Below are 21,353 nucleotides of genomic sequence, written 5' to 3'. Positions count from 1 at the left end.
ATAGCATCCAGTCGAGTATGCCTGGCTGACAGGCAGCCTTCCATGTGTTGGATCATTCAGGGACCCAGGCTCTTCCTGTCTGTGGCACCTCCCCTCTTAGAGCTCTCTAGGCGACTGTGGGGAAGATCCACCGACTTAACCCACTTCGGCTTGATGTGCCTTCTTCGCTCACATCCTATTGGCCAGAACCCTGTCCCATGCCCTGCCCGCCCAGCTGCACGGGAATCTGTGAAAGGGTCCGGCTGTGGGCTCAGGTAGCCGAGGAGAGCATAGATCCTCAAAACAGGCCCAGCCACACAGTCACTTGCTTAGGAGGCCCACCTGCCAGTCTAAATTGGGTCTCTCCTGAGTTCTTTTCTACCATTCTGTACTTTATCCTCATAAACCCTGACACACGATGTGTTAGATATTAGAGATTCGAGTATTCTCTTAATATTTGTCCTCTCCCCCACTCCGCAGCAGAATGTAAGCGCCATAGGAGCAGAAACTAGTTCTGTTTCGCTCACATCTTTATCCCTAGTGCCAACAGCAGGTTCTGGTATGAGGTAGGCACTCAGCAAATATTGGCGGGTTGGCTAGGGGCCAGTGGATGGGAAGGAAGACGGGAGGGGAGGGAGGGATGATTGGGTAGAATTCTAATTCTGCCACTAATTCTCTAGGTTGAAGTAAATTAACTCTAAGAGCCTCAATTTCCCGTATGTAAAGTGGTAGAAACCATTTTAGCTGTGCAGGGCTATTGTGCAGATGAATTAAGGCTGTGTGACACATTTCCTAGCACAGCACCTGGTATGTTGTAGGCGATGAATATATTCGTTACTATAGGATCGTACGTGGAGGCCCTGTCTCCCCAAACGTCGTGGTAAAACGCTTCCGGAAAATTCCTGTGTGTGTGACTGTGGGTCTGTGTGTACATCTCCACAAGTACCTGCCTATGATTCCTCGTTCAGATGGACGGAGGCTGGATCTCCTGGGGCTCACCACTCGTGCCTTCTGTCCCTGCAGGTTAAAATTGAACAGTAAGAGGAACCAACTGGTGAGAGAACTGGAGGAAGCCACCCGACAAGTAGCGGCTCTGCACTCCCAGCTGAAAAGGTGAGTGGTGCAGGCCGCCTGGGTGTCTGCCTTCGGCTCAGGTGATGGTCCCAGGGTCCTGGGATCGAGCCCCGCGTCGGGCTCCCTCCTCCGCGGGAAGCCTGCTTCTCCCTCTGCCTGCTCTGCCTGCTTGTGCTAGCGCACTCTCTCTCTCTCTGACAATTAAATAAATAAAATCTTAAAAAAAAAAAACAAAAACAGGTGAGTGGTGGGCAGCAAGTGTGGCCGCAGGGCTGGGCTCTGCCCTTCCTGTGTCCACCACAGCTTGAGTGTGGACATTTAGAAGCACAGCAGGCAGCTGGTTAGGCTGGTGCACTTGGGCTGGGCCTGGTGTGGCCAGGGGCGCGATCCTTCTCTCTGGACTGCGGCACCCTCAGTCCTTCTGCCAGCACCGAGGAGCAGGCCCCCGTCAGAGGCCGGTGTGTCCCATTGACGTCTCGAATACCTGCCTGCCTGCTTTCCCGACACAGAGAGCGCAGGCCTCGGGCCTGGGCCTTGGTGGGCAACAGCGCATCACTGGGATTTAATAACATTTTGTCCCATCAGAGATTTGTAATGCTCGCCTTCTATTTGCAGTAAGTGATGCTGCTTTTCCAATCACACTTAGGATATGAAGTTTCCTTTTTAAGATAAATGTATTGAAGAGTAAAGACTGAGTTTATCTGAGGAAAATATCAAGAAATAGGGCTGGATTCATACAGGGAAAGAGTGTGCAAACGGACTAGGGCCGGTGGAGGTTCGGGAAACAGGAAGAAGTGGGCTTCTGAGGCAGCTGACTTGGGTCTGAATCCCAGCTCTGCTACTTTCTTACTATATGGGCTTCTCAGGGTATCCTCTTTAGTGAAATGGGGGTGCATGGTCTCCCCTGGAGACTGTCAAGAGGGTGCAACAAAATTCCGTGTTGGAAGTGTCCATAGTGCTGTTCAGAGCCAGGAAGGGAATTCCAGGTGGCCCCCTAACCTCTGAGTGTTTTCACCCTCTGTCCTCTCCCCGCCCCCAGCCTCTCAAGCAGCATGCAGTCCCTGTCCTCTGGCAGCAGCCCTGGATCCCTCACGTCCAGCCGGGGCTCCCTGGCCACCTCCAGCCTGGACTCCTCCACCTCAGCCAGCTTCACTGACCTCTACTATGACCCCTTCGAGCAGCTGGACGCGGAGCTGCAGAGCAAGGTGGAGTTTTTGCTCCTGGAGGGGGCCACGGGCTTCCGGCCCTCAGGCTGCATCACCACCATCCATGAGGACGAGGTGGCCAAGACCCAGAAGGCGGAGGGGGGCAACCGCCTGCAGGCCCTGCGCTCCCTGTCTGGCACCCCGAAGTCCATGACCTCCCTGTCCCCCCGCTCCTCCCTCTCCTCTCCATCCCCGCCCTGCTCCCCGCTCACGGCTGACCCCCTCCTGGCTGGAGATGCTTTCCTGAGCCCTCTGGAGTTTGAAGACCCGGAGCTGAGTGCCACTCTCTGTGAACTGAGCCTCAGCGGCAGCACCCAGGAAAAGTACCGGCTGGACGAACCAGGAACGGAAGGCAGACAGTTGGGCCAAGGTAGCGAGCATCACATCCGGAAGAGGGGACCACGAGGAGGGAGGAGGGTAGGAAGTGCACTTGGGCCTGAGCACAGACCCCAGTGGTAATTATGGTCATTTACTGACTGCTTTCTGTGTGCCCAAGTGAGTGGGCGCTTGAATAGTGAGAAGGAGCCAGCTTGGGGAAAGTAAGAGCAAAACCTCTGAGGCTACCAGCAAACCAGAGAATCAGGCAGAGTCCAGGTCATTTAAGGCCTTGTGGGCCATGCATGGTAGGGAGTTTGGATTTTATCCTAATAGCAGCAGGGACCCATATGACCGTTTGAAGCCAGGGAGATACGATCTGGCTCCCATTCTGCATGGGGTCAGAAAGAACATTTTGGTATGGATTGAGATGCGAGTAGGGATCTTCAAAACAGAAGATGCTGATAGTATAGCTAAGCTCTATCAGGAGAGAAATTCTTCATTTTTAGCAGCAACCACATATTAAATTGTAATAGTTAATATTTATTGGGGTATATTATGTGATGGGCAATGTGCCTTATACAGTGAAATAGGTTACTTCTATTATGCCCATTTCACGGACGAGGAAACAGTTTCGGAAAGGTAGTATTACTTGCTCTAGGTCCCCCAGCCAGCAGGTGGGGAAAGAAGGGATTGGAACCTGGGTTTTCCTGACCCAGCACCCCACCTCTTTATCATCGCACTCCTCTCCGGATGTGAGGCAGCTCTGTGTGTTTGCTCCTGAGACACTCCGGTGCTCACTGGCCCCACCATGCCCATCTGGTGTGAAGGTCAAAACTGAGCAGGGTGCCCAGATAGCTCACCTGGGGCTCCCAGGCTTTCCTGGCCACGATTTATTGAATGCAGGTATACAAGGTACGGTCACTGTTCTGTATTTACTCATTTAAGCCTCATAACAACTCTGTGAGATGGGTGCTATTTTTATCCTCATTTACAGACAAAAGAAGTGAGGCCCAGGAAGGTCAGTGTCACGGCTAGGAAGTGGCAGAATCAGGACTGGCACCAGGACCACCTGCCCAGATCCCACACTAAGACGTGTGCCGGCTTTGAATGCACAGGGCTCCTGTTTCTGGCTCCTTTTGAGGCCAGGTGGGAGAAGTGGACCCATCTCAGCCTTAAGGCTCCAGGAATGGGTGGAATGGTTGCTGCTATGCCCAGAATTATCCGTTCGTGTGCAAGGGCCAGTGGGAGCAAGGTGGGGGCAAGACGAGATTTCCTGGTTAATTAAAGGCTCTGCTGGGTGAGTGCCAGCCATTTCCTTAGAAGAGGAGCCGAGAGATCCCTGGGGCTCCCTCATCAGGAAGGGAGTCTTGCTGAGTGCTCTCAAACAAAAATAAAAACAGGCTTCCTACTACAGCAGGTGGCCAACTTCAGAAAATTGTCCCCTGGAGAGGAGCGAGTACAGGTGGAACGTCTAACCAGGCTCCAGAAGAGCCCCTGACAGTCTGTCAGAGGATGGCGATGAGCCAAGTCAGGGACCCAGCAAGGTGCTGGGAGTGACCCCCTCCTCCCCGAGTGTCCTTGGGGCTTGTGGGCCAAGGACTGCACATGTCTCAGGATGGCGTCTTCCTTCACGCCATCTCCAGAAGCCGTCCCTGCGGTGAGCGATGCCAGGCTGAGCTTTGACACTAAGCAGGTTATGCGATTAGTGCCGCTGTTCAGTCAGCAGACAAATTAATCTCCTTAAGTGGTTTAGTGGAGGGTGGAGATGCGTGGGTCTGAAGGCGGGGGGGGGAGGGGGGGGAGGGGGGGGTTCTCCACTAGCTGCAGCAGGCATGGGACGCGGGCTGGGACAGCCGCACCCAGATGGCCGCTCGGCTTCCCCCAGGCTCGCTGTCCCCGTCCCTTCCCTCAGCCTGGCCTGCCCCCCGCCCTGTCTCTTCTCCAGGCTGCCCCGGTGCCTGGCACCCAGCGGGCGCTCAGAAGTGCTGGCTGTGGGGTTGCAGGGCCTGAACCTCGTCTTCCCCACCACACGGAGCTCAGGAACTGTCCTGTCCATCTTGCTAGCTCGGAGCCTGGCAGCGGGCCTGGCTCACCATTGGCACTTGCGACTTAGGGGAGGAAGGAATGTGCAGCATGGGCCAAGTGCCTGGTTGGAGCCCTGGGTCAGAGGCTTTTGAGGGCCTCTGTCAAGGGCGGGGGAGCTGAGGAGCAGAGTTAGGAATGGAATAGAATAGGCCCGAGTGGGGAGAGCCAGTGGTGAAATCCTGTCTTTTCTTCCTCTTGCCCCTCCCAGTGGTCCAGGGGCTGTTATTTTGCCCCAGGTGTGTAGGGATCGATCTAGAAGGCATCACCACAGTGATAGGAATGACCATTGCAGTAAGGACAGTGGTACTGAATTTCATCAAGTGTTTTCCTGCATCAGCCTCTGTACTAAGGACTTCACTAGAATGTCTCGTTGGGTCCTCCCGGCAGCCGCATAGGGTAGGTGTTACTTTCCCCATTTTACAGAGAAGGAATCCAAGGGCCAGAGAGCTGAAATCCATGTCCCAGTGTCATGAAGCAGTAAGCGGTGGAGCTGAGAGGTGAACCCAGGCGCTTTGGTTTCCAAGTCTGGGATGTTAAACACAGAATCCTACACCCCAAAGGAAGGCAGGACCTTGCTGTCAAGTTCAGAGGTGGTATTTGGCAGGACCGCCCTAGGACAGAGAGTAGATCAAAAGTGTGTGTTGCAAAGACAGTGTCCTGGTTTTGGAACCCTGCCTTCCCATCCTTCCTTTTTCCCCCTTCTTCCTCCAGCTATGAATACAGCCCAGGGGTGCAGCCTGAAAGTGGCCTGTGTCTCAGCTGCTGTGTCGGATGAATCCGTGGCCGGGGACAGTGGTGTGTATGAGGCTTCCGTGCAGAGGTGGGTCCCTGAGTCTTGGCTGTCTGGGAAGTCTGAGAATGCAGAGCCCGGGCCCCCTCGGGTGTGTGGGAGGGTCCCACAGGAGGCCATGGCCAGGTGACCCCACCTTCCCCCTGGGAGCCCTGTTTAGGGTGTGTTGAAGATGCACACAGCACTGCTCCTCCTGCGGCTGGGGGCACTTCACATTCGCGGGAGTGCTGGTCCCGTGATTGCCACGAAGGAGCATATGGCTAGGGGGGCAAGTACTGGAGAAAGGGCAGCCCCTTCCAGAGAGGAATCCCGAGCAGTTGTGGGAAGGCAGGGTCTGCAGGGAGTCTGAGCAGACCCAAACTTTCGTCCTTCAGGACGCAGCTGCACCCTTCCAGAGAGAACCCCTTTTCTGGAAAATGGCTTTGGCCCCAGGTTACTGCAGGGAAGCCTGACCCTCTTCTTCCCCGTGTTGCCTTCCAGACTGGGTGCTTCAGAAGCCGCTGCTTTTGACAGTGACGAATCGGAAGCAGTGGGTACAACCCGGGTTCAGATTGCCCTGAAGTAAGTGACTGGGAGGGTGAGCGCAGAGCGGGTGGTCGGCAGCAGCCTCCCAGCCTTGACCTTCATGGCTCCCCCGGGGGAGGAAGGCAGAACCAGCAGGACCTGCCGGGAGTTGTGGGTTCCCAACTGAAGGGGGCCAGCCCTCTCCCTCCCTCTCAGCTCCACATTTAACAAAAGAGAAAAATGAGGTCTTGAAGACCTTGTAACTTGCCCCAACTCTCGGAGCTAGCCAATGGCAGAGGCAACCCTGACTGAGACCTCCTGCGTCTTGGTCTGTTTGGTCATTGTTGCTGCGGCTGTTTGTCTTACCTTTCCATTGAGGTTTCCACCGTCTGGGGGTTACAGCCCAGATGTGTTCTTCTTGTTGTGCAGGATGGCCTTGATACTGTTTTCAGTAGAAATTAATTGCCAACATTTAAATATCGAGAAATTTCACGTAACACAATCTTCGGGCTTCTCTTTAAAAAATTGAGACTGACAGCCCTGCCCCTGCCCCTGCACCCCTGCATGGCAGCAAAGCCCTGGCCCTGCGCTCTCGAGCTCAGCACAGTCTCCCGAGCAGCCAGCAGCCACATCGGTGATCACTTAGAGAGAGAAAAATGTGTCACTCCTAGGTGCTCCATATGCCCCTTTCCATTTCAGGTACGATGAGAAGAATAAGCAGTTTGCAATATTAATCATCCAGCTCAGTAACCCTTCTGCTCTGTTGCTACAACAAGACCAGAAAGTGTGAGTATATAGCAGACAGGGTGTCTGTCACCCTGTCAGCCTCTGTGGCCATCCCCGGGGGCGCTCTCTGTACTGCTCCGACAGTGGGCCCTGTGTGTATTTAATACGTGTGACCGTCATGCCACGTGTCAGTACTGTGAATGTGGATAGAGGCTTGATGGCAAACTCACTAACTATAAAGAGAAGCACTCTAGACAGCTTCAGTTCCTTCACGAGTACATCGTGAGCACCTACCATGTGCCAGCACTAAGAATGGGGCGGTGAGCAAGTCCTTGCCCTCGAGAACTTGAAGCCTCATGAACAAGGTGGACACCTGCGCTGTTAGCCTGTTGGCTCTTCCCGTTGCAGATCAGCTCTATGTTTCATTGCATTTCATCTGCCCACGTGTTTCTCCTATTTCCGTGGTCTGTACCCAGCCAGCATCTGGGCCTGCGACGTGTGGGAACGGGAAAGGCAGGAGGAAAGCAGGCCAAACAGAAGGAAGACAAGATGGGACTGTAGAGTCGTTTTCAGTCTTTTGCTCGCACAGACCGTGCCAGAATGAATAACCTTCTCCATATCTCATTGGTCCTTGTACGGGGGTATCTGTGGGAGAGTATCGAAAAGCCAGCTGAATGGGTCCTGGGGTCAGTGCCTCTCTGATTGTGTCACGGCTGCCACATTCCCCTCTGCAAGGGCTATAGCAGCTTGCCTTCCTCTCAGCAGTCGTGTCAGGCTTCCTGAATGTTAACAAGCAGGCTTGCTCATTCTTCTGTGCACAGAAGTTTGCACACTGTTGGCCTCAGGCTCCACTGCTTTGAGGTTCTGAGGATTGGGGGATTCAGAAGGAGGAAGAGCAATGTGTTGTCCTGGGGGCCCTTTCGGCTTCCCTTACCAATACCTGCATAACCCCTTGAGAACTTACAAACTCCTCCACTGTTATTTTCTTAGGGATTTGCAGCAACTGTTTAACCGAACACATCAGCCCAGACCCAGGCTGAGCTGGGCTCTCCTCTGTCTCTCTCTAGGAACATTCGTGTAGCTATCCTTCCCTGCTCCGAAAGCACCACCTGCCTGTTCCGGACCCGGCCCCTGGACGCCTCAGACACCCTCGTGTTCAATGAAATGTTCTGGGTGTCCATGTCCTATCCAGCCCTTCACCAGAAGACCTTAAGAGTCGATGTCTGTACCACCGACAGGAGCCATCTGGAGGAGTGCCTGGTAAGGGCTATGCCCGTCGGTCTGTCTGTCCCACCTTCTGTCCTTCTGCGGATTGGCCCAGCTCGCAGTTTAGGGAGGAGGCTTGAGAAAACTCAGGTTGTAGGGCCAGCGAAGCTTATCCGGGTTCCAGGCAGGGAACTGTTGCCCCGGTGAGCCGCGTTCTCACACTTACTGGGAGCAAGGGGGCAAGGAAGCAGGAAGCTCCTTTCTGAGCCGACTACCTGCAGGGCCGCATCCCTTGGGCCTGAGGCTGCGTTGCCTACGACTCTTTTAATGCTGTGTCTCAGTCTCCTTATCTGTAAAATCCAGCTAACACTGCCTACCTCACAGATGGCTCTCTGAGGATTAAATGAGGATTTAAGCAGTGTTTCTGGAACTTGAACGTGCAAACAAGTTACCTGGGGCTCTAGTTAAAATGCAGATTCTGATTCAGCAAATCTGGTGGGGGGGTGGGGACACCAGGAGATTCTGCATTTCTAGTTAAGTTCCCAAGTGCTGCTGATTGCTGCTGGTCCCCATAGCAAGGATGTGACACAATGATGTGTCTGCACACGCTAGATGCTCCGTGGCTCTCACTTCCCACCGCCCCCCTCCTCAGCTGCGGTACAGAACAACATCATTGCCATTTACGTTGTTGATGATATTATTGGCAATAATGCGATAGCATCCACAGATTGAAAGCACTCGCTGTGGTGGGCACTGAGCTAAGCTCCCTACATGTCGTTTCTCTACCCTCACTACCCAGTGAGGAAACCGAAGAACAGAGAAGTAAAAGAACTTTCCCAGGGTCACACAGTCAAGAAGCAGCAGGAGCAGTTAGAACCTAAGGCAGGTCTACTTGCACCACCCACCCACGTCAGCGCGTTGGTGTTCTTACCAGCATGGTGCTCCCCGGAGCCCACAGCTAGGACAGTGACTGAAGACTGGTGAGCAGGGGAGACTCTGGATGTTAGAGCAGAAAGCTTTTCCAAACCCAGCCTCTTCTGCTGAAGCATTTCCTCAGCCCTGGGAATTCCTCAATGACAAGAGAATCCTATTTTTTTCTCCTAATTGGATGTCTTTTATTCCTCCTTCCTAATTGAAGTCTGGCCATTGCTGGTCGCCATGGCAGCAGCCAAAGCGCTCGTCGCACTGTGGCTCGTCTCCGTCTGTGGCCAATGGGAAATCTACTCTCCCGTACCCGTACCCCGCAGGGATGTGGAGTGTCAGGCTGCCGTGGTTTGGTGGCTAGGGGAGCAGGCGAGGAAGTGGGACTCAAGGAGAAAGGCTGTGTGCTCCCACGCAGGCTCCCTACGCTGCTGGGTTTGGGGAATCTCTAGTCTGTTTGGAGCTGCTTCATCAGCCAGGCTGCAACAGTGGTCCTCCTCCTGAGCGGCGTCTGCGTCGAGGACCGCGCTAAGAACTCTGCGTGCAGTTTGCACTTAACCCTCCCAGCAGCCTGAGGAAGAAGCGTCAGGATTGCCTCCATCTGATAGATTAAGAGTCGAGGCCCCAAAAGGCTAAGTAACCTGCCCAGGCCATCCATCAAGTCGGTGGAGAAGCCTGTTTCCTGTGCAGCTTCCTTCCACACAGGCATCGTACTGTCCTACTTCTCAGGGGGTTACAGTGTCATCTCCCCCCTCGCCCCCAGACATGGATTATGGGTTTGGATGAATACAGGGCCTGCCTTCCCCAATATCTCAGGCCACAGTTCTACCAAATGCTTGAGCATGGCATAACAGGCTTTCCAGCTGGGCCCTGGTTGTCCACTCCCCAGCTGCTAAGCTCAGTGCCATTCAGCTCAGGTTCTGTTAAGAAAGCCAATTTCCCAGGCCCCGCTCCTATCCCATAGGTAATCATTACAACCAAGAGGCTCCCTTGCCCCTTTTCACCTTGCCATCCCCCCTGGGGAAAACCCCAGCCCTGTCAAAGTGAACTCTCCACCTGTGCACCTGTGGGGAAACACAGCCACGCTGTAGGGTCTTATTTTAAAATCGTAGTCATGGGGCGCCTGGCTGGCTCAGTCGGTTAAGCATCCGACTCATGGTTTCGGTTCAGGTCATGATCTCATGGGTCATGAGATCGAGAGCCCTGTGTCAGGCTCCGCGCGTGCAGCAGGAGTCTGCCGGAGATTCTCTCCTCTGCTCCTCCTCCCACACACAAGCATGCACGTGCGCTCGCTCACTCACTCTCTCAAATGAATAAATAAATCTTTTTAAAAAATAAAATAAAATCATGGTCATAAACCTCATTAGGGTCATGAGCCCTAATGCTACTCAGCACTGATACTGCCTCTCCCTAGGCCTATTGCCTTCCCCTTGTCCCAGGGGCGAATTCCTACCCTCTCCTCACACTTCCGCAGCTCCTCTCCCGCTGTTGAGCTCCCCCTGCTGAGGTCCTTGCTTCGCTCCTTCTTGCCATTTCTCCTGGCTCTCACCTGGCTCCTCCCCACTCCCACCTGAAGCCGGCTTCTCTCACCGGTTACTCGGGCTTTCTCCTCTCTTCAGTCGTCCCTCCTCCACTGGATCTGGCCTGTCAGTATACCAACATGCTGTGAATGCACCAATGCTTAAAAAGAAACCCAAAAAGCAAAAAAAGAGAGCAGCTTTTTACCCATTTCTCCCTCCACGTCCTACCTTGTTTCTTTTCCTTTATAGCAAAATGTGGAAAGGGAGTTCATGTTCTCTCTGTAAGCCAGCTCACACAGGATTTTGTCCTCCCCGTCCCATTGGAAATGTGCTCGGCAAGGTCATCAGTGGCCACTTCTCCGTCCTCATCTCCCTTGGCTGGTCAGCTGTGTTTGGTTCAGTTGCTCTGCTCAGCGAGTCTTCCTCGGCATCCTTTGCCCTGACTTGGCCTCCAGGACACCTTGCTCTCAGCGTCTTTCCCTCATCACTGGCTCCTCTGTCTCCGCTGATTCTTCTCGGTTCCCTGACCGCTGTATGTCGGAGGGCGCCAGGGCTCAGGCCTCTCCCTTTTCCATTTGCATCCCCTGCCCTGGTGATCGAGATCCCTGTCCTCCAGCGTCCAACACCATGCCAGATGTATGGCTCCAGCCTGGGCCTCTGCACTCACAGCTGCATTACACCCCCCTGTCTGTTCCACATCTTCTCCTGCCTGTCCAGGAGGCATCTCAGATGAACTTGTCCACAACCATGCCCCTGATCTTTCTTCCTGTGTCTTCACTGTCTCAGCTGACAGCAACCCCGTCCTTCCACCACCCAGGCCAGAGACCACAGGGTCATCTTTGACCCTCTCCACCCCACATCCAGTCCTTTAGGAACTCCTGGCAGCTCCATCTTCAAAAGATCCCAGGCCCCAGCCGTTTACCCCTGCCCCACTGCCGTCTGTCACCTGGATCGTGTAGCACTCTACGGGGTCTCCCTGCATCTGTCCTTGCCTCCCTTCATCTCTTCTCTACATGGTAACCAGAGTGATCCTAGTAAATTACAAATCAGTGCATGTGACTCCTCTACCTACAACCTTACAGGAGCTTCCGTCCCCGCCCAGAGTCAACTCCCGGGCCCCTTGCCTGCCACCCCCCCCCCAGGGCCCTCAGGGATTTGCCCCTTATTATCTCCCAGATTTCATCCCAAGACTCTTCCTCCATCCTCCTTGTGCCCCTTGAATACATAAACATGCTCCCCGCTCCAGGCCTTTGCACTTGCTGTCCCCTCTGACCGGAATTCTCTTCTCCCAGATACTGATAGGCAAGGCTCACTCCCCCTGCCCCATTCTGGGCTTGACCCAAAAGTCACCTTCTCAGTGAGGTCTTCCTTCCTTCCCCCTCCCCTCTCTTATCCACCCTTACTCCCTTTTCTCTGTATTATTTTTCTCTGTGCCACATTCCCCCACCTAGCATTTGTCTATATCACAGATTTTAGGGGACACGTGATTTTCACATTTTATCAAATCTCTAAAATCATGATTCAGTTTATACTAGATGACAGGTCATAGTTTAAATGGTAACTATTTTTCTTTCTTAGAGAGCAGGAAATAGTATATTGCATAATTGATGGCATCTTAGATTCCATGAAACACAATATAGTATTTACTTACTGATTTGTTTATCTGATTCCCCCAGACTGGAATGTAAGCTCATGAGGGCAGAGATTTTTATCTGCCTTAAATTCTCCTGTATCCCCAGGACCCAAAACAGTGTCTGGCACATAGAGGCCACTTAGCATGTGTGTGTGTATTGAATAAATAAATGAATGCCCTCAAAGTGAATCGTTTACCAAAGTGGACCATATTCTCACCTATAAGCCAGCCCAAAATAGACAGCGTTGTCCTGTTGGAATTCATAGTAATCTGATGGCAATGTTACACCTCAAAGCTGTCGTTATATTCATTCCCCCTTGCCCCTCAAACATGGCCTGGCAAGTTCTGAACTGTAATATCTGATGCATTTGCCTGTCTTTGAGCCCCTTGGGGGCAGAATCTTGTCTTACATGTTTCTATGTAAGTCTGCTGCTAAGTGCTCGGAGGATATTTATTAAATGAATAAATGAGTAATATACACAAATTTGTGTATAGTTAAATGTATTACAGGTGCCTAAAATACACCAGGCATTCAATACCTGAATTGACTCTAGTCGTGCAGGTGGGAGTTATTTACCTTATTTTCCTCGCTGGACTACTCACCACTGTTGTAGAAATTAACCTTTAGCCACACGATGGGCTTGCACAGTCCATACGATGCCCTGGTCCATCCTAACAGAAGGAAAAACTGGGGAAAGGGATCCCAGGTAGGTTGGAGAGGCCCCTCCTCATCCCAGGGCCATCACTTGGTTACTGGCCCACTTCACAAACTGGCTTGTGGCATTTCTACTACCCATTGGCACAGCCACTGTCGTGTTTGGGGATGGTGAGTCAGCCAAACCCCAAACCTGCTCAGGGCTCTTCAAAAGAAGGCATGTTGAAACAATAAGGCCTCTGAGGAATGGTGAGAATTATTTTATCATTCTTGCCATGAAGGATGTATGTCACCGGAAATAAATCGTCTCCCTGGGAGGTTATATTCAGTTAGGTTAATTTGGTGTCGTTTGCCTTCATCTTAAGGCATCCATTTACACAATTCAAAGGAAAACTGTATAGAAAGATTAACTAAAGAGAAATCTTGTTCCCCCTGCCCCTTGCACCCAATCCGCCCACCTATCCTAGATAGCTAACCACTTTGGTTAGTGTTTTATCTTTCCATCCTTTCTTGTTGCACATATGTTCCTGTGATAATGTTCAGGCTCCCTTGCACCTCAAATATGGTGCAAAATATATGTATATAGAGAGAGATAATGTATTATTCTCATCCCTCCTTCCATTTCTTTTTTTTTTTTTTTGAGAGAGAGAGAGAGCGCAAGAGAGGGGAGAGTCGGAGAAGCAGACCCGATGTGGGACTCAATCCTGGGACTCCAGGATCATGACCTGAGCTGAAGGCAGTCACTTAACAAACTGAGGCACCACCTCTTTCCATTTCTTATACAAAAAGTAGCATACTGCATATTCCATTCTGCACTGTTCTGGGTTTTTTTTTTTCCCCTTAACAATACAGCCTGGAAATCTCTCCACATCAGCACCTAGAGATCTTCCTCATTTTTTGTACATAGCTATATAATATCCCATTGCATAGATATATTATAGTTTATTCCTCCAGTCTCCTGTTGCTGGAGCTTTGAGTTGTTCAAAATCTTCTACACTGGTCTTGATGATGATTTTTTGGATCTCACTCCAAAAGCACAGGCAACAAAAACAAAAACAAGTGGGACTACGTCAAACTGAAAAGCTTCTGCACAGCGCAGGAAATCATTGACAAAATGAAAAGGCAACTACCAAATAGGAGAAAATATCTGCAAGTCATGTATCTGATAAAGGGTTAATATCAAAAGTGTATAAAGCACTCATACAACTCCATAGTCAAAAAAGCAAACAATCCAACTTAAAAATGTGCAGAGGTTCTAAATTGTCATTTTTCCAAAGAAGACATACAGAAGGGCAACAGGCACATAAAAAGATGATCACCATCACTAATCATCAGGGAAATGCAAATCAATATCACAGTGAGATAGCACCTCACACTTCTTAGAATGGCTATTATCAAAGAGACAAGAGAGAGCAGATGTTTGCAAGGATGTGGAAAAAAGAAAACCTTGTGCACTGTTGGTTGGGATGTAAATCATTATGCAGGGCCGCTGTGGAAAACCGTAGGGCGGTTCCTCAAAAAATTAAAAATGGAATTACAATGCGATCTAGCAATCTCACATCGGTATATAAACAAGGTTTGGAAGAGATTCTTGCACGTTGTGTTCATAGCAACATTATTCACGGTAGTCAAGAGACAGAAGCAACCTGGATGTGTATCCGTAGATAAATGGATTAAAAAATGTGGTCTCTGGGGCGCCTGGGTGGCTCAGTCAGTTAAGAGTCCCTACTCTTGTTTTTGGCTCAGGTCACAATCTCAGGGTCATGAGATTGAGCCCCATGTCGGGCTCTGTGCTGGGCTGGAGCCTGGTTAAGATTCTCTCCCTCTCCTTCTGCCCCCACCTCCCCAGCCTGGCTTGCACGCACATGCTCTCTCTCAAAAAAAAAAAAGTGATCTCTGTATATAATGGAATATTATTCAGCCTTAAAAAGGAAAGAAATCCTGACACATGCTACAACACGAATGAACCTTGAGAACATTATGTTAAATGAAATAAGCCAGTCACAAAAAGACATATATTTATATGAGGTATCTCAAGTAGTCACATTCATAGATACAGAAAGTAAAATGGTGGTTACTAGAGACCAGGGGAAGGGAAAAGGGAAATTGCTTAATGCATATGGAATTTCAGATTTGCAGGATGAAAAAGTACTAGAGATCTGTTTCATGATGTAAATATAAACACTATTGAACTGTACACTTAAAAGTAAGAGGGCGGGGCGCCTGGGTGGCTCAGTCGTTAAGCGTCTGCCTTCGGCTCAGGTCATGATCCCAGGGTCCTGGGATCGAGCCCCGCATCGGGCTCCCTGCTCAGTGGGAAGCCTGCTTCTCCCTCTCCCACTCCCCCTGCTTGTGTTCCCTCTCTCGCTGTGTCTCTCTCTGTCAAATAAATAAAATCTTTAAAAAAAAAAAAAAGCAAGTAAGAGGGCAAATTTTATGTGACAATATGGATGGACCTTGAGAACATACTAAGTGCAATAAGCCAGAGAGAGAAATACAAATACTGTGTGATCTCATATGTGACATCTAAAAAATCAAATTCATAGAAACAAACAACAGATTGGTCATTGCCAGAGGTGGGGGAGTAGGGGAAATGGATGAAGGTGATCAAAAGGTACAACTTCTAGTTGTAAAATAAATAAGTTCTAGCCATGTAATGTACAGCATGGGGACTATAGTTAACAACACTGTATTGCATATTTGGAAGTCCTTAGGACAGATCTTAAAGCTCTCACGTGAGGTGATGGATGTTAACTGAACTTGCTGTGGTAATCATTTCACAATACATATTATACCAAATCTTTAATTTTTTTTAAAGATTATATTTATTTATTTGACAGAGAGATACACAGCGAGAGAGGGAACACAAGCTGGAGGAGTGGGAGAGGGAGAAGCAGGCTTCCTGCGGAGCAGGGAACCCGATGTGGGGCTCGATCCCAGGACCCTGGGATCATGACCTGAGCTGAAGGCAGACGCTTAACGACTGAGCCATCCAGGCGCCCCCCAAATCTTTATTTTTTTAAGTAAATTCTACACCCAACCTGAGGCTCAAACTCACGACCCTGAGATAAAGAGTCCCATGCTCTACCAACTGAGCCAGCCAGGCAACCCCCAAATCTTTATGTTGTACAACTTAAACTAGTACAGTGTTACATGTCAATTATATTTCAGTAAAACTGGGGCACAGGAGATGGTAAATTTTATGTTTTTTATCATAATTTTTAAAAAAAGAAAAATACATACAATAGGTGTTCAAAAAAGATTTGATGAATGAGTAAACCAATGAATAAGTTAGTGAATGAGTGAGTTATGGAAAATGATTCGTAACTTGTCCTTTCCTCTTCCCAGAAGCTCCCATCCCTTCTGGGGGTGTTTTTCCTACTTTCCCCAGGAGCGGAATTCCCCAGAATACCTTGTCAAGCCCTGGCTTATACTCTTGCCTTTTCCCATCCTCAACAGGGAGGTGCCCAGATCAGCCTGGCTGAAGTCTGTCGGTCTGGGGAGAGGTCGACTCGCTGGTACAACCTCCTGAGCTACAAATACTTGAAGAAACAGAGCAGGGAGCCCAAACCAGTGGGAGCTAAGGTCCCCACCCCAGGGCCTGAAGGCACGGTAAGCTGGGCCCCTGGTTGGCCCCACCCTCCTATGTATGCAGCACGTGGATGGTTGGAAGGAAAAGCCTCTCCCAGAATTGGAGAGGGCTGGGCATCAGAAGTGGGGGAAGCAGCAGAGGGTTTTGGAACAGAGAGGGAGAGGAAGACAGGATAGGAGGAACCTCTGCTAAGGGGCAGGTAGCCCCCCATCTGCACATCTTCCACATCTGTGCTCTCCCCTTCTGCACTTTGCTTGACATAATAGAACTTGGCCGACAAAAACCTTAATTTATGTGTTTTTTTTAGTGACGTGGAGAAGGAAGGAGAAATCCGTGCAAGATAGAAAATTAACCTTTATTGAGGTGCTGCTATCTGCGTAGTGGTCCCTAGTGGAGGCTTGCTCTAAGAGGCAACAGAAAGTCACAGGAGGGACAGTCAGAAGACTGGGTGTTTGTTAGTTGGGTGACAGGTCAATCATTTCACTTCTCTGAGCCTCTGTTTTTTTCATGTCTAATCTGAGTCTGAAAAAGGTTATTAGGAGGGTTTGAAGAAGTACATGTAAAGAACAGTCAGTACTTGTTTACTTTGGATAGTCATTGCCCAGAATTTCAGGGGAAGGGATGGGCTAGGTCATACAGGTAAGGATAAGTGTAAGGATTAAATCTGTTTCCTCCTCGTCACCTCCACCTCCTTTTTCATCCTTCTCCTCATTTTCTGCACTTCCTTTTGTGTTGGGCACTGTCCTCTGTTTATAATGTGCCATTTACCAAGGCTCAGAAAGGTTACCTAAGGACATACATACATCCAGTAAGCAACAAAGCTAGGTCTCCGTCACTCCAAAAAGAGTCTGTGAGCTGGTAAAGGTCTTGAAAACATCCTCTGCTTTCTAGAGCGTGTCCTTGGGTGAGTGACGTCAACCCTAGACACATTCGTTTCCTTGTTCCCATTTCTAAAGGGAATAATCATAAGCTATCTATCAGTGCAGGATGTATACCAGGACTTGAATGGATTTTTCTTCCCTCTTCCCCAAAAGAAAATTTCAGGGAGTTTTCAGGCTCTGGCCCACACTACCAAGGGTGTTTGCAAATTAACCATATGCTCAGAAAACTACAAGATCAGTTTTTGCTTTACTGTTAGTTGCCATTTACTGAGTGCTAATTATGTGCTCAGTGCTCTTCTATATACCATATGGACATATTCTCAATTAATCTTCATAACCACCCTTTATAGTAGTTACTAGAAATTACTGTAGAGGAAACTGAGTCTCAGAGAGGTTTCCTCAAGTCACATAGGCTTCCCCACTGTAGACACCATTCAGTATAGATATTCTTCCTCCAGGAAGTCTTCCCTGAATGCAACCCCCAAGCTGACTTTGCCATTGCTCCTTTGTTCCGAAACGTCACATTGTTTTGTTATTGACAGTTCATGTGATGGTCTCCCCAACTATACTATAATCTCTTTACAGCCAGAGACCTATAATTCTGCCTCCCTAACTACTAAACTAGACTGTCTTCCAAAAGTCTGTCCATGCATACAGGGGCTATTCTCAGGAGAGCTGCCAGTTAGATGAACTGAGTGCTGTATTTCCAGTTTATAAGTGACCGTGGGGCAAGGTGCTTACCCACTCTGGTCTTCAGTTTCACTCCCAGTCCAGGGGGAGGGTCACACTCTGAGCTCTGATTCTTGCCGGGTGAGGTGGCCCCAGCGGCATGCAGATGAAGCCATGGGCTTTGTCTCCACAGGATGCCGTGTCTGCTCTGTTGGAACAGACGGCAGTGGAGCTGGAGAAGAGGCAGGAGGGAAGGAGCGACACACAGACCCTGCAAGACAGCTGGTAAGTGAGCACTCCCCTCCGGAGCCTCCGGAACTGATCTGGCGTGGACCTGGACACAGCAATGAGATGCCCAAACTCCAGGGCAACCAAGAGGAGTGTTCCCCTGGGAAAACTGAGAACCTCTCTCCTCACGGGTTCTCTACAAGGCAACAAGGCAGTGCAATTGACCCTTGAACAACGCAGGGACTGAGGCACCAAGCCGCGGCACAGTCAAAAATCGACATAGAACTTCTGACTCCCCCAAAACTTCACTACTAACAGTCTACTGTTGACCAGAAGTCTTACCAATAACATGAACAGGCATTAACACATACTTTGTATGTTATATCTATGATAAACTATATTCTTACAAGAGAGTAAGCTAGAAAAAAAAGGTTTTTTAAAATTTTTATTTAAAGATTTTATTTATTTGAGACAGAGAGAGAGCACAAGCAGGGGGAGCATCAGGCAGAGGGAGAAGCAGACTCCCCGCCGAGCAGGGAGCCCGATGCGGGACTCGATCCCAGGACCCTGGGATCATGACTTGAGCCGAAGGCAGACGCTTAACTGACTGAGCCACCCAGGTGCCCCTAGGAAAAAAATGTTAAGAAAATCATAAGGAAGAGAAAATATGTATCCAGCACTGTAGTATATTTATCAAAAAAAATCCATATATAAGTGGACCTGTGCAGTTCAAACCCATGTCATCCAAGATCAACTGTATATAGCCTGATAAGATGGTTCCCAGAATTTTGTCCCAATTGGTCGTTTTGTGATCTATAAATCACTCGTGCTACTTCACATATTAGTGTCTGTGTTTACTCACTTACATTTATTTTGGTGTAAAAAAAAAAAAAAGTTATATTACTATATATTGAAAGTAAGTATAATCTGCCATAAATTGAAGATGTTTCAATAAGGAATTGCATTTGACTGCTAGGAACGGAGAGTAGAAATAATAAGCTTAAATTAAGATAGTTTATTTCTTTGTTACTTACAAAGAAGAATGGGAAGAAGCAGTCGCAGTTTCATCTGTCAGCTCCATGGTGTTGCTGGGAACCCAGGCTCCTCCTCTCCTTTCTCTTTGTTCTTCTTACTGGGTGACTGCCATCATCAAGGCTGCTTTATAGCTCAAAATGGCTGCTGACTCACCAGCCATCAAGCAAGCATCAGAAAAGTAGAAAGACAAAAGATGTGCCTGTATGCCTTTTAACCACGGAGCATTCCTCGGAGTCCCACCCAGCAATTTCTGCTTGATTCTCATTGGCCGAGCTAAGCCATTTGGCCTACCTAACTGCAAGGGAGGCTGGGAAATGAGGTCTGTGAAGTTGGGAAGAAAGTGGAAGTGGATCCTGGGTAGGCCATGAGCCAAGTCTGCCTCAGAAGGTAACTGGAAAATTAAATGTAATGAAAATCAAGCAAGAGTATAAAACCCGCCTGGACCTACTGCTCACTAAGGCTCTGGGCCTGAGGTCTTCTCTCACTGTTAAACAGGAAGATTAGTCAGTGTTCCGGCAATATTAAAGACATGCGCTGCCAGAGACTTCTCGGTGTCCAAAGGAGAACCGGAGACAGCTTTCTCTCGGTGTGTTTCGAGGCTGCTCAGTCTCTTGTATCCCAAAAGAGAGGTCTCCTCACACATTTAGGAAACAATGGTATAGACCAGAGTTCAAACCTTAGCTTCGTCCTGTTTTGGTCACCTTTGGCAAAGCATCTTTAACTTTTTCTTGCAGTATGACACGCTTACATAAAGTTCCCCTGAGCGTACAGTTCAGTGAATTTTCAGAAACCTAAGTACCCATGTAACCAGCATCCAAATCCAGAAGCAGAGCATAACCGGCTCTCCAGAGCCCATGGCGGGCTTCCTCTCGGCCACTACCCTCCACCGCAAGGGCAGCTGCTGTCAGGCGAGTCATCTAACTTCGTCGGAGCCTCATCTGGAAAAGCGGGGTATCCACCAGCTGCGTGGGCTTAACTGCAGGCGGTTGAAGGGAAAGCCACCGTCATGAAGATAAAGTGCAAAGCTCATGGTGGACGCTCAGTAGATGGTAGAAATTATCACTCGGAAAATGAAAAGGAAGTCTGTTAAACTACCAGCTAGGTAGGGAGAGGGCAAATCCCATCTCAGAAACGACCAGAACCTGTGACTTTGCCCTCCGGGAGGAAGCATGGTCGGGCTTTAGTGCACGTGCTCTGAATGCAGATAGCTAGGGATTCGGAGTCTTGCTCGGTCAGCTTCCTGTGGGATCCTCGGTCTGGGTGAGGCCCAAGCACCAGTGAGTTTTAAAAAAGCTCCCTGGGTGACCCTAACGTGCAGTGAGGGCTGACAGCCATGGCTCTAAACCTCCATTTCCGCCTCCATGAAATACAGATTTAAAGAGTGGCCACAATGCATGGGATATTCTATAGACTCAATAGAATTATGCATGATAAGCACTTAGCACAGACTTTGTCCCACAGGAAACACTCAGTAGCTCTTCTGTATTATTCTGTTACAGCCCCTGGTTATACATTTGGTCTCAGAAAGGGCCTTTCCATAATATCTTTTACTCCAGGGGTCAGCAAATGTTTTCTGGAAAGGATCAGATAGTAACTGTCTGCTTCGTGGGCCATGCGGGTTCTGGTGCATCTATTCATCTCTGTGGTTGTGCTGTAAAAGGAGCCCTTGATGGTACATGCACTAACCATCATGTCTCTGCCATTGAAGTTTCACTTATGGATGCTGAAATTTGAATTTCATATAATTTGCACATGTCATGAAATATCATTTTCTTTTGGGTATTTTTTTTTCCAGCCACTTAAAAATATAAAAGCCACTCATGGCTTGGGCTATCCAAAACTGGCAATGGGCTAGATCTGGCCCACAGCCTCACCCCTCTTTTACTCTTCTCCTTTACCATTTTATTTCTCCATGTGATAAAGGGTAGGGCAAGGTTCCTGAATTTTCGTATGTTCATTTGTTTGCTGTAGGGCTCTCAACTGTCTCAATTTCTCTCTTTCCTTCTTTCTCTCTCCTTGTGTCCCTTTCTTTCGCTGTCTCTCTTCTCCCATTCCATCCCTTCCTACCTCCCCTTTCCTTCCCCCTCCCTCTCTCGTCTCTCCCTCTCTCCCTCTCTCTCTCTCCCTCTCTGTGGCACACTGCTGGGCAGGGCTGGGCTGGGCTGGGCTGTGCAAAGGTCTGATGCCGGAAATAGGCCCAGGACCTGTCTTCCAAAACCCTGGCACAAGATCAGTGATTTCTGCCAAATTCCAAGCTTGTGGTGAGACTTTTCAAGCCATCCCCTAGCAACTGCCTTCTGTTCTCTCTCCCCCTTTGCGGCCCCCTCTCTCC

General features: G+C 49.6%; 1 protein-coding gene across 3 annotated transcripts in view; it reads left to right on the top strand.

Annotated features, from left to right (window-relative positions):
* WWC1 (WW and C2 domain containing 1) overlaps positions 1–21,353 on the top strand; it is a 147,962-nt gene that overhangs the window by 108,453 nt on the left and 18,156 nt on the right. For all 3 annotated transcript variants that reach the window (XM_021701206.2, XM_021701208.1, XM_021701211.2), the window contains 8 exons: positions 1,003–1,092; positions 2,093–2,628; positions 5,373–5,481; positions 5,932–6,012; positions 6,655–6,741; positions 7,749–7,941; positions 16,076–16,228; positions 17,952–18,043. In XM_021701206.2, coding sequence (XP_021556881.1) covers positions 1,003–1,092; positions 2,093–2,628; positions 5,373–5,481; positions 5,932–6,012; positions 6,655–6,741; positions 7,749–7,941; positions 16,076–16,228; positions 17,952–18,043 — 1,341 coding nt within the window. The remainder of the gene's footprint in view (positions 1–1,002; positions 1,093–2,092; positions 2,629–5,372; positions 5,482–5,931; positions 6,013–6,654; positions 6,742–7,748; positions 7,942–16,075; positions 16,229–17,951; positions 18,044–21,353) is intronic.

The sequence above is a fragment of the Neomonachus schauinslandi genome, chromosome 7, assembly GCF_002201575.2.
Source record: "Neomonachus schauinslandi chromosome 7, ASM220157v2, whole genome shotgun sequence".
NCBI classification, from domain to species: domain Eukaryota; kingdom Metazoa; phylum Chordata; class Mammalia; order Carnivora; family Phocidae; genus Neomonachus; species Neomonachus schauinslandi.
This window is presented reverse-complemented; position numbering and strand designations above follow the sequence as displayed.